Source organism: Eschrichtius robustus, chromosome 2 (assembly GCF_028021215.1).
Source record: "Eschrichtius robustus isolate mEscRob2 chromosome 2, mEscRob2.pri, whole genome shotgun sequence".
NCBI lineage: Eukaryota > Metazoa > Chordata > Mammalia > Artiodactyla > Eschrichtiidae > Eschrichtius > Eschrichtius robustus.
This window is the reverse complement of record NC_090825.1, coordinates 111,411,135-111,424,367: the sequence shown is the minus strand read 5'-3', so window position 1 is coordinate 111,424,367 and position 13,233 is coordinate 111,411,135. Positions and strand designations below refer to the sequence as shown.

At 48.0% G+C, this 13,233-nt stretch overlaps 1 protein-coding gene across 4 annotated transcripts in view; it reads left to right on the top strand.

Moving 5' to 3' along the window:
* The window catches only part of FSTL4 (follistatin like 4), a 734,451-nt gene that overhangs the window by 283,131 nt on the left and 438,087 nt on the right, over nucleotides 1-13,233 (top strand). For all 4 annotated transcript variants that reach the window (XM_068535874.1, XM_068535876.1, XM_068535873.1 and 1 more), the window contains one exon: nucleotides 10,023-10,158. In XM_068535874.1, the coding sequence (XP_068391975.1) occupies nucleotides 10,023-10,158 (136 nt within the window). The remainder of the gene's footprint in view (nucleotides 1-10,022; nucleotides 10,159-13,233) is intronic.

The window sequence follows — 13,233 nt, the reverse complement described above, 5'->3', positions numbered from 1 at the left end:
GGTCGCGGGCTCTAGAGCGCGGGCTCAGTAGTTGTGGCACACAGGCTTAGTTGCTCTGCGGCATGTGGGATCTTCCCGGACCAGGGCTCGAACCCGTGTCTCCTGCATTGGCAGGCGGATTCCTAACCACTGCGCCACCAGGGAAGCCCCCAAGGTGACTTTTAATTCCAGTCTTATTTTATGCACAGTAGTCACACTAGCTCACTTCAGTTGTTAGCATTATCTCTAAGGGATATTCCATGCATCTGATTTGCAGCAGCTACATTCCCCCCTTCTTTGGGAAGCAGAGGAAGTTTGTGGAAGTCCAGTCCCTGCATTAAACAGAGCTATTTCTGATCTTGGTCGATTTACAGATCCTGACTTACATATGACCCTGAAATTATTAAAAACACACACCCCAAGGCCTGCCTTGGTTATGTAATAGGGCCACTCGGCTGACTCAGGGACTTTGTGCTCAGAGCTGAGAACAGAAACTGGCTTTTCCAAACACCTCAAAGTCTGTGAAGGGAGGTGAACCCAGCCTCCAGGCTGTGGGGCTCCATCTTGACCACTGACTTAGAATTAAATTTCAGGGGGAGGCTCAGCATGTTTCCAAACTTCCCTGCTTCCTTTTATGCTCAGTCTTAATTTTCTTTTTCCCAAGATGGGAAGTGCCACCCCTTTCCTGATCCAGCTGCAGATAATCTGGTCTCAAGCCAGCCTTGGAGGTTCAGTCATGGGTGGCCTTGGCAAAGATTCATGGTCAATTCTGAGAGAATATCATGCCTGCCAAGGCCAGGGGCACGGAGCATGGAGTAGCCTTTATCCTTCTGAGCACAAATCATGGTATCCATGGAGGAAATCACAGCAGAGTGAGCCCTGGAAGTCACCCAGGTTTCCTCCAAGTCCTCATTTTACTGATGGGGAAACATACCAATAGCAGAAATATGACTGGCTCTGGGTTACAAGCTGAGTGGTAGTAGAGGGTGGGCTGCATCCCAGAACAAAACCTATGAGAGGGCAGGGACCACGCTGGCCCATCCACCGCTGTCTCCCAGTATCTAGTACAGTGCCTGGTAGACAGGAGGGCCCAGTAAATATCTGTCGAAGGAAAGAACAAATATAACACCTCTTCCTCCATGTCAGCTTTCTATTTTTCTTCCCCTTCTCCTGATATTTAACTAACCTTAACCTCAGAAGAGCCCCTCTGCCCCTCCTCCTGCCCCTCCTCCAGGCCAGGAAAGGTCACAGGGGCATGAACAAGACACTGTTCCCCTAAGCCAGGAAGTCACCTGGTGCCCACACAGCCAGAGCAGGAGGCTTTCCCCCAGAAAGTCTCCTGCCCATCAGTTACCACAGCCTAGACTGGCTATAGTCTACTCTTAAGTTTGATGCCAGATTGGAGCTACAGTATGACCACTTGGGGGGCCCTAGTAGTTACAAAGTTGTTTCCAGTTTATTTGGACACCAAGACTGATCTTTAGGCCAATTAATGGAAACAGAATGATCACTGGGCTGTGGTCTCCAAAAGTTGTGGGCGTTGAAGAGGGATCCAGAAAGCTTTGGGAGCCGCAGGCTTAGGGATGAGGTCCAGGCCTCATGTCTGGTTCTAAGGGAGAAGAAGGGACTCTCTGGTCACAGTTTGGCCAGGCTAGGCAAATGTCAACTGGGACTGCCTCTGTATGCCCAGGATTTAGTGAGATTCTGCAATGAGAGAAGGCAGATTCAGAAGAGAGAAATAAAAACTTCGCTCTTTCGCAGGTTGTTGGCTCTCAGCGAGGGGGAGTGTCCTTTGACTTTGCGTCCAGGGACAGCTCTCTTGGTGCCGTGTACTGGCCCGCCTCAGCTCCACAAGCTACAGCTGCTGATTAAGACCAGCAGCGCATCTTGAGAGCACAGACTTGGGGAACCCTGCCCGGAAAAGAGCCAGAGGAGAGGAGGAGTGTGTTGGGGGGTGGGAGAGCTCGTCGGCCGCCGGGCTCCACAGAGCCAGGGCCGGGAGCGCACCCCGTGCCCCTGCGGCTGCAGAGATCGCCCTGGAGCGCCGGGAGTCCTCCAGCCCCGAGTGCGCGCCCGGCTGCTCCGCGCACCTGCCGCTGGCCCCGCGGGTCTGAGCGGCGGGAGGGCGGGCCGCGCGCACAGGTGGCGGCGATTGGGCAGGCGGGGCCCGGAGGGTGACGTCACGGGCTCCGGTCCCGGCGGCAGAAATAGGGCAGCTGCGGCGGTGGTGCCACAGCAGCGGGCCCCGGCGGCTTAGAGAGCTGGAGCCGCGACAGCCTCCAGCGCGCGCAGGACCCGCCGACAGCCGGAGAGACCGATCGAAGGACGCGGGACCGGGTCGCCGCTGCCACCACGGGGCGCTCCCTCTCGCCCTCCGAGACCGGCCGCCTGGTCTTCCCCTCGGCCCCGGCCGCCTCAGGTACGCGGGCGCAGCTTCGGAGCGGCCGTGGGGAGGGTGCCAAGCCGCCGCCCCCGCCGCCGCCAACCGGTCCCGCCGCGCCCCGCTGGGGTACTGGCGCCCGCGGCCCCGCGTTTCCCTGCAGGGCCCGGCCGGGCGCTTGGTAGTGCTCACCGCCGCGCCTGGTGAACCAAGTTTGCCCGCCTGCCGGGAGGCGGGCACGGGACCCCAGGACCCGGGCTGGGCAGGGCTACCCCGGCCGGAGCCAGGACTCGGGGTAAAGGCTGGGGAGCCGAGGCGTGTGGCCTGGGTCTGCAGTGGGGACCGGAGTGACCGGGCTTGCGCGCAGAGCACCGCGCAGAACCACTTGGGCCGAGCCCGAAGCGGGCGCCGGGCTCCGAGACCCTTCAGGTGCCGTTCTTGGGTTCTGGACCCCGAGCGGCCTCGGCGAGACGGGAGAGCGGTTGCACCTGGGCTCGGACTCGTGCCCTTGGCCCCGGGCTGGGGCGCGAGGCGGGCGTCCTCACTACCTCTTTCCTCCAGCTTTGCGGGGAAACTTGGTGTCTGCTCGCTGCAGCCCGAAGGGCCCGCGGCGCCCGGCCTGGCCCTCACAACCCCGAGGGCCGCCGCGTCCGGGGCTGAGCGCTTGGGCTTCTCGGAGGAGGCGGGAAGGACCCGCGACCCCACTAGGCTCCGGCAGCCCGCCGCTCTCCTTCTGCTCGGCCAGGCCGGTCGTTGTTCTAAGCAAGCGGCCGGTGTTATTTGCTGGGAAATCACTAGTGAGCAATTTGTTTGGGGGATGTTCAGGCGGGGGGCTTGGTCCTAAGAGCTTGTAATGTGGGTGATCTCCACCCCTCTTGGCGCCAGCAAAAGACCTGTTCCAAGTTTCGGGGGGACCTAGGCGAAGCAGGCAGAGCTCTCCGCTTTGGGTGCGAGTGTGGCCTCGAGTTTGGGGGAGAGCTTGGCGCGAGCCTCCGGGGCTCCCTTCAGCTGACAAAGCGGTGCCCTGAGCGCGTTCGCTTGAGGCCTGCCACCTGAGGACTTCGGCGCCCGCCCCTCTTGCAGGAACAGAAACCTGCTGGAGCAGTAGGGTTTCTCACCATGCCCAGAACGTGGCGAGCATCCCGTACAGCGTGTCCGTCTATGTAAGTTCCTGGGGACCTGCAGAGTTGGGCCTTCTAGGTCTGCGTCTAGCCCAGAGAGTTGGTCCCACATGCGCTGTCCAGCCGACCTCTCTCCTGATAACTGTCGCCGACATTGATGAATAGCGCTTCCGCAGCCTCTTCTCCGGTCCCCTCTAGGTGTCGCTTCCGCCGAGGATTCCGGCGAGCGGAGCCGGTAGCTTTGGTCTGTTCCCTTAGTGAATTTGTTGCAAGCCTGTGCACCAGGAATTGTACTAGATGGGCTCCTGAGACGCAAACATCCGTCCACATTCTCTGAGCCAAACAGAAACAGAATTTCAGTAGAAGGGGCGCGGTAACTTAAGCCCATTTTTGGTGCACATTTTGGTTATCACACAATCCGAGAGGGGAGAAAAGGGATTGGGAAGAAATTCGGACTTTTCTCAAAAGTCCCGAGTTATTTTCCTACCATCAGGTTAGGGGAAAGCCAGAGATGACTTCTAACAGTGTCCTTTTAATCCTGGAATGGCCCAGACAGGCTCTGGGTCTGGGCAGTGGTCAGGTGGAGGGCTCACCTGGGAAGCAAATGGTCAAGGGAGTGAGGGATACGGCTTCTCTGACCCCAGAGGCTCAGCAGCCCTCAGGCAGTAACTCTAATGGAAGACCTGAGCCGATGCTCCACAGGGCGCATGTCTGCTTTCCATCTTCGTTTTGTGAGAAGACACTGCAGCATTACTAGTTTATTTCTGTTTAAACACACTGAGGTGAATGTTCACTTTCTTCCCCTGCTAGGGAAAAAGACAGCCCGTCTCTCCAAAGACTTCAGACAGAGCCAAAGGTTGTGCAAGAAAATAGTCTTTGATGTAATGAATTAAAATTGCTTAATAAAAGTTGTTCCAATGGATTTTTCTCTCTCCAAATTTTTTGCCCACCCTCAATTGTTGTCAGTTCCAGGAAGGCTTTTTGTTCCAGAGAGGGGCCAGCTTGTTCTGGGTATGGCGAGAACTTTTATCACTTTGGCTGTGTCCTGGAGGGGTAGGTTGGATTTTTCTACCTTGACCTGCCAGTCACTCAGGATTCTTCTCCTTCTAAGGGCTGCAGGCTTTTCTTTCTTTCTTTTTTTTTTTTAAGTGATCTTCATGATGTGAGCTTCTGTTTGACAACATTACGTTTCAGAAATTGTCATTGAGTAGTCAGGATTTCCTAAAAATCTCCTTAATTGCTACTTTGCCTTTTTTGGTATTTCTGTGCAAACTCAACTTTCTTGTGTTGCTCTGTGCTTACTAATTAATCAAATTAGGCAGTTATTTCAAGAGCACATCTTTCCTTACATTTTCTATCTTGGTGCATAACACAAGGCATGCAACTTCAAGTAAAATAGAACTACGGTGGAGCGAACATGGTACTTAGGAGGTATAATCTGAATGTTGGAAGGGTGAGGGTTCTGTGCGTTAACTTCATAGTAAATAGGAATGTCATAGATTTACACATTGCACATAGACTAATTTAGATATCAAATTTATCAAATATTGGAACAATTAACCAAAGATACCGAGTAGATAATTAATAGGAAATGCAATATAACTTCATTATGGATTGCTTCAGGGTTGGCTTCATTTGTTTCCATGCCTAATTTCCTGGGATTGGTATTTTAGGGATTATTTTAGGAAGTTTGAACCCTTTTCTTTTTTCCTAAAACACTCACAAATCAAAACTGGGGTCCTAAACCTTGCAAAAGAAATTAGCATACAGCTTCCTGGTTTTAGGTTGGAGTTGATATGTCTTTTTTTTTTTCTTTGAACATTGGGCCGGCATACAGAAGAGAACTGTAGGATTTTAGTGGTCCCCAATTGGGTTCTATTTGTTGATTGCCAACATCACATGTGTAAAATGCAATGCACCTAAAAGTAATTGGCTAGAGCATACACTTTTCAATTAGGTTAGAAATTCAGGTGCCTCAAAGTCACAGACCTTACCATTCTCTTCAAGGCTGGGTGGTGGTGCTTAGTTCTGCCAAATCATCTTCATAATTTCTGGTCCTGTCTGTTACAAAGAGAAGCCATTTCCGTGTGACTATTCCATAGTGTCTGGTCTGGTAGTGTCACCATATTCTGAGAGAGAGGATGAGAGAGAACGAACCAGTGAATAACTTTCCCAAAAGCTCCAAGGGTCAGAATTCCCATTCTTCCCAAACAGGGCTGGTTCCTGAAGGAGGAAAGAGAAGTTTGTACTTATGCCCGTGCTTCTCTTTGGCTTCTGACCCTGTTCAGTAAAGACAGCTTACATGCTGCTGTATGTTCTCTGGTGGGGTAGATTTGGAGTTTACATATTCATACCTATTTCTCCCTGATCATTTGCATTCTTAGGTCACAGTTTTTCAACTTCCTTCAAAAAACAAGTCAGTATTTGGAATGTTACATTCTACAGATTTTTCGTACCTCTATGAATTTACATACAAATAAATAATAGCACGATATCAGCTTATATTATAACACCAGAAAATCCTGTGGTTTTCACAGCAAGGGGGTAGATGATCTAATGGGGCCCACCCTGAACTAAAAAAAGCAAAATCAGTCTGTCTAAACAGAGAACGCATAGATATTCCATACGTAAGTTTGTGATTATGTTAGAAACAAAACAATTGCCTAGGGGTCAGGATGCTTGAGTTTTAGTCTAGGTTTGGCCACTGAGTTGGCTTCATACATTGGGTGAATTCCTCCACCTTCCAGGCCTTTGGTGTCCTGTCTGTGCAGTGGCCAGTCTGGCACCTGATTCTCCTGAGCATGGGGAAACATGAGGCTCAGGTGGGAAACCTCAGAGGAAGCAGTGAAGTACTTCTCTTGGAAACGAGATGTCTTAAATATCAAGTGATTGTGTCTTATGAGTTGTTTGAAAGGAAAGGTAGTCCCAGGTCTTTTATGAGAACAATCTCAGGTAGATTTATAACCAATCTTGGGACTCTAGCATGGATTGAATGAAGCTTATAAACGTAAATTGATTTCAAAAGGAGCTCTAGGTTGAAAAAGAGGGTTTGTGACCTTATTAGTGGTACCTTCCCATTTCTATGACAGGGAGATTCTTGTTGTATTTTCTTCCGTCTGAGGGCCAGTAGGGCTATTTGAATTTGTTGAGTAATCTTCCAACAGGTCCTCTTCGCCCAAAGTGACTGCCTACCAGGCTGGTTGGTGTTGCCCATGAGCTAAAGGGTGCTCTTGATGCCTGGCATCCTTTGTATCGCCTCATGGTTTCGTTATTTCAACCACATTCTTTCTTGGCCAACGAAGACAGCATCAATGAAGGCCGAGGAGAGCGGGCCGAGTGGCCGCATCCTGGGTGAAGTGTAGGAGGGGGGCAGCTTGGCTTCCCCCTCACTCTGCTCCTGTGGCCTTGCTCGGAGCCATGAAAGCTGGAGGAACACAGCTCTTGGCATCTGTCAGAGGAGAGACTTGGGGCTCATGGCCTCTGATCTTGCTGTACATAGATGTTCCCCCATCTAAAACCAACCATTCATCCAAATAAAATATTTCTAAGTATCAAGAGGCAGCAGGGGATGGGGTTTAAGAGTATAGACGCCAAATCCACCTGGCTGGCTCCGAGTCCCAGCTCTGCCATTTATTTGCCACGCGGCCTTGGCAAGGTACTTAACCCTCTCTGCGACCCATTTCCTCTGTCATCTGACTAGAGGATAATCATTGCCCTCCTCATGGAGTAGAAATGAGGATTATGAGTTAATACCTATGAAGCATTTAGAACAGTGCCTGGACACATAGTAATTGCTATATGTGTTGACCAAATAGATAGTCTCTATTTGGTTATTAGACAGATCATCAAAATTGATTTAGACGCAATATTCTTTTTTTATGAACCGAACTGTCATAAAACTTGGGTTGTAAATTTTAAGACTGTTGTTGCTGTAGACGGAATGAATTGTCAATCACCATGAGTATAAAATGACATCTCAGACTCATCTGCCGTGCAAATGAAGTTTGATCTAGTGGTGGCCAAGCTGAAATAAACGTTACAGAGAGGCTGCCTAGGAATATTTCAGTAGTTGGCCTGGCTCGTGCGTTTCCCCGTCGCCCAATAAAATCCTACGGGAACCTCAACACAAACCAGACAAAACCAGAGATGACTCCAGGTGCAGTAGGGCTGCAGTTTAGCTTCCTGAAACACGTCTCAGAACAGCTGGTTTAATGCCAGAGGTCTGGGCACACCCTCTTAAATGAAGTGATTTGGCGCTTCCCAAAACAATTGAACAGAATTTATTCTGGTATTATCCATTAATAATAAAACGTCCAAAATAATTGGTCTTGGATTACTAGGCAAACTGAAAACTAAATACTAGATATTGTGGCTCAAATATCTCATAACTCCAGGGATTGACATATGTGCATTATCTAGAGTAAGTTGTGATTATCTTGCTGTTTTTAGTTTATTTGGGCTTGAAGGCATGAAAAGGGAGAGAAGAAGACCTTTTATATATATGCTCACTCCATGAGCACTGTTTGATGGTGGATAAGTAGGGAAGAATTAATAAAAGTAGAGTAGGAAGCAGTGTCTTTCTAGTTTTAGCTTGAGTTACTCTTGCTGGTTTAAAAAAAAATTCCAAAAATCCAGCAACTGCTTTCTGCAGTCTCTGGAACATGGATGGCTCTGTGTTCAGAAGAGAATAATTTATGGGGAGTAGGGAGTTGCCCTATTTATTTTTAGAAAAACTGGTTGCAGTTAGGGAAGTCATTTTTATTCCCTTTTAGTCCCAAATGTGATTTTTCACTCCTCATCCCTGTACGGACACACACCCTAGCTCGAGCCCCGGATAGGGAGCGTAGCACTGGGGGGCCGCTGACAACGCTGCAGCCCTCTCCCAGGTAGCTGCGGAAGCTGCAGCGTTCTGCCCCACTCTGCCTCCTTCAGAGGGCGGAGCTGGTGCTGCCTGCTGAGACCATGACCTTCAGATTGCATTTACTAGCCACTCGGACCGTTTCCCCAGGATCTCTAGCTTTCCCTACAGATGTCAGAGATGAACGGCTGAAGAAACAGAGGTAGAAGTAGGAGCCTGTGGACTCTTAAAAAAAAAAAAGAAAAGAGAAAGAAGAAAGAGATGTCTTCTCTGAAAAGACAGTCATAACTTATAACCGTGCCTTTCATAGGCCAGTGTTATATGCCCACAATTTTTAGTTTGACTTCTCCTTCCTGTGGGCGTTTCTGTCTCAAGTTGGGGACATAAAGCAAATCTGGAGCAGCAGCTTTATTGGGGTATGGAAGGCAGCCAAAGGAAACCTGGCATGTGGCAGGAGTGTATTTGTTTGGCAGCCCTGGCATCAGCGCTAGTGATCATTTGACACCTCCCCTTGTGTAGAGCAGGGATCCTTCAAAGCTGTGGGCTCTGGGGGTGAGCACGGGTGGACCCCTCAAACAGGCTGTAAGGTCTCTCAAGCAGCTAATCATCTCTGACTCGGACACCTGCTCATGAGCAGCCCTAAGCCAAGTCACGGGGGTGCTGGCCTCCAAGGAGCTCTGTGTGTTTTCATCTCCCCAGCCATGAGCAGGATGCAGTGTGGACCACATGCAATTAAGCACTAAACTGTATGGTGCTCACAGAAATCAATAACCCTTAAAGTTTCCTTGAGTAAGAGCTCTAAATACTGCATGATGAGTTCTATCTGGATATGTTTCTTAGAGATACTGAAATTAAGGTTGGAATATGTTCACGGTGGAAGGCTTAGAAAGTACAGCTAATTGGACAAATGCACCAGTCTGTGTCTTTGTCCTCTTAACACAATGCCCAGCATATGTTAGGGAGTTGAATTTTTATTATAGCTGATTCTTAGTTTTTTTCATCCATGTGATTCTTTGATTACTTTCAATTGTCCATTTCTTAGACAATTTATCAAGTGAGTCTCAGGAGGTATCTTAAATGCTACTGAAATCCTATTATCTATTGGATGCTGGGATTCTATTACAAGGACTGGTCTTGAAACAAAAATAAAAATAGTAGACCCTTTAATGCTGTTTTTGAAGTTCACTGTCTTGTTAACTGAGGCATCAGCTACAAACAGGGGTGCTACAGATTTAACATGATTCCTCATCAGCATTTCTTGAGCACTAGTGTGCCCAGCTGCAAATGCTTTCTGAGGAAACAGAAGCATGGACGTAGGGTAACCTAACAGAGGTGCCTCAGCCTTCTCACCCTCATTTGTTCTTGCAGTTGTAGTGGCAGGTGCATTTCAAGTGGGTTTCTACATACCAGTTAGCATTTCTAGAGTTCTTACTATGTGCCGACCCTGCGTGCTTCACTCCTCACAGCAGCGCTATTGGGTACATATTCTGACCCCATTTTAGATGCGAATAAACTAAGGCTCCGAAGTAATATAACTTCTCCATAGGAAAACAGAACGGTTGGTGCCAGAATTTAAACTCGGCTTTAGCTGATTCTGGAGCACAGGTGCTCACTAACTAACTATGCCTTGACTTCTTTACACTTTGCAACGCTTAGTTCTGAGTGTTTGTCATTTTCTCAACAGACTCAACAAAATGAAGCCAGGATGCTTTTGGCTGCATCTCACACTGCTTGGAGCCTCCCTGCCTGCTGCGCTGGGGTGGATGAACCCAGGAACCAGCAGAGGATTGAACATGGGTGTGGGAGAGTCCCGGGAAGAGGTATAGTCACGTCACGGCTGACGTGACATTTAAAACTCATTGCTTTTCAATGTTAGAGTATCTAATTTCCTTTCCACTTTTAGTTTTTATCAAGTAGATTGCAGTGAAAATTAAAATCCTGCCCCCTTTTTGGTAGGGGACAGAAGGCAGCCATGCGTGTTGATAAGGACAGGAGGTTTATATCATGCTGTTAAGTAATTGTCTAAAATCTCTCCAGTGCCAAAAATGTATCCCCAGATCAAGCTATGGTTGCGTGTTTTGTCTTCCACACAGACCCACCAGAGAACGGCCTTTGTGTGTATTTAATAGCACTCTGAAAGTGCTGACTCATTGGTGGAGCACACCCATGTGAATTAGTGAAGTCTTTTAATTAAAAAATATGTTATAAAGGAAATAGACTTCTTTTCAGCTACATAGATAAGAAGAACCAGGCTGAGTAAGAACTGGAGGGTAGAGGTCCTAAGGGAGACGGCCTTAATGAACAGATAAGAATGATTAATGGCATGTTAGGTATATATAAATGCTTCTAAAGTGCTTGAAAAACTTGTTCTCAAATACCTCCGGGGAGAGTCTTGCTATCCTGCTAATTGCTTAGTGAACTCTGGTCTGAAGTAGTGAAGAGGAGTCATAAACTGCAGCCAGCCCTGCTCAGGTAGTAGGCCTCATGAATTTGGGTCTCATGAGGGATGTAGATTTTCTGCAGAAAATGTTTTGACATGCTGAACCTTGAGAAATGACTACACCCTTTCAATAAAACCACCTAGGATTTTCTTGATGACGTGATGAATACTAATTCTTACCTGAGAGCTTTCCAGGGCATCTTAACTGCCGCTGTCTTCCGTGATGCCTCCCCTTCTCCTTTTCTCTGTGCGTGCTTCCCGTCCTGTGGAATGAGGAAGAAAAATCACCCCCAAAAGTCAACGTTACCGGGAGAGTGAATAACGATACACACTCTATGGTAGGATTAATGCGTTATTTGATCAAAAGACACGATTTCTCTTTCATTATTACTTAATTGTAATGCAATCCCAGAGCTACAAGCCTTAATCTGCAGGGAGCTACAGAGGTAATTTAATGCGCACTCTTTTCCTGCTGAAGTTAGTGTGGCTTCCCTTTGTGGTGAGCAGATGATTAGACAGAAACACTATCTCTCCCATCTAAATCCATGAAGGACACAACTTAATGTTCTTGTGAAAGAGTCTGAAGGCTGACTTGCTAGCGAGCCCAGCATTTCCAATGGGAATCGTTTAATCGTTATACTCATATCCATACAGAGGGAAAATGATCACTTAAATCCTATAAATATATTGTTGAATATTTAACGGCAAAGCAAACAGGCAAACACACAGCTATGTGTATTTAGTCTTCTTACTTTTGGGGCTCATTGGCCCACTGTTTTAAATCACTTATTTCAATTAAAAGAGTCAAGCCTATTACGGTGGGATTTAGCTGGAGGTAAATTGAAGGTAAGTTGATATCAACCTAGGGTCTCTTTATTTTAGTTGTTACCACCCTAATTCTTTGTGTATCAACAAGAAAGAGTACCTGATGCTCATCCTGAAGAAGTGAGGCTTTTTTTTGTTCGGGGGTGTTGTTGTGTTCCCCCCTTCACCCCATTAGGATAGAGCCCCGGAGATGCCATTGTCTCCCAGGTTCAGGAATTTCACTGCTTTGGGAAAAGGAAGTAATGCCTCTGTGGACTCCCAAAGGCCGGAACAACCGCCCTACCCATCCAGTTCTCTTTGCCGTAGACTGAGTTTTTGTGAAGTGTTGTAACTTCTGCTCATTGAGTCTGCTTCTGTCAACTGTTAAATGAGATGGTGACAATGTGAATGGGCCCAGGACATAGGACAGCCTCCGTGAATGTTTAGAGAGAGTGGGCAGGACATGTAGCGTAACTGGTTAGTTTGCTGACCTTGATGACGCTTGATGCACGGCCCCTCCGTGCCCTCATTCACTAGGGTCCTCCTGCCCCAGTGCCGTCCCCTCTTTTTGCAAGTCTGAATCAGCCCCTCTTCCAAGGCCCAGCTCTGGTTCTTACCTTTTCTCTAGAGTCTTCTTTGACCACTCTTGGTTACATTTGATCTCTTTCTCTGAACTCCTAGTCTTAGTCTTTCCTATCTTTTTCTTAGCTCTTGTATTTGTACTTTAGCATATGGATGAAGCCATCTTATTTCCTTACAGCTCTTCCTTACAGCGTCTAATAATTTTTTTTTTTTTTAATTTTATTTTTGGCTGTGTTGGGTCTTCATTGCTGCGCGCGGGCTTTCTCTAGTTGCGGTGAGCGGGGGCTACTCTTTGTTGCGGTGCGCAGGCTTCTCATTGCGGTGGCTTCTCTTATTGTGGAGCACGGGCTCTAGGGTGCACGGGCTTCAGTAGTTGTGGCACGCGGGCTCAGTAGTTGTGGCTCGCGGGCTCTAGAGCACAGTCTCAGTAGTTGTGGCGCACGGGCTTAGTTGCTCCGCGGCATGTGGGATCTTCCTGGACCAGGGCTCGAACCCGTGTCCCCTGCGTTGGCAGGCGGATTCGTAACCACTGCGCCACCAGGGAAGGCCGCGTCTAATAATTTTAGGAGGAAAATAGAGGCTCATTGAGTTTTTGAGTCAATTGATATTTATTCAACATTTGGTACTAGTCATGAAGTCACCTTGGTGCTTTCAAATTTCACATTAGACTATCATGTATTTAAAAGAGTTTTTTATACCTCCCTGCACAGCAGGCTCATTTCTGGTGTGGACGTGAATGGTCCCCCCAGCAAATCTGTTAGCAGTTTGTGGGCCAAGCCAAGCTTGTACCTTGTCAACATCCAAGATAGTCCTGTGTGTTACAGGTTCTGGGTAGTTTCTTCTTTGAATTGTAGCTCTTAATATATCCAGAACGCACTGCCTAAACCATATTAAACTCCTCTAGCAGTTTCCTCAGACAGTCATTTTCTAAAAGAATCAAAACCAACAGTTTCCTGAGACTCAATAAATAAATGAAAAAAAACCTTTCCGGGAACTAAATGGTAAAATGTTTCAGTGTGTGTTTTCTTCCTGATCGTAGTACTTTCCAAAATATTCATTGACTTAAGTT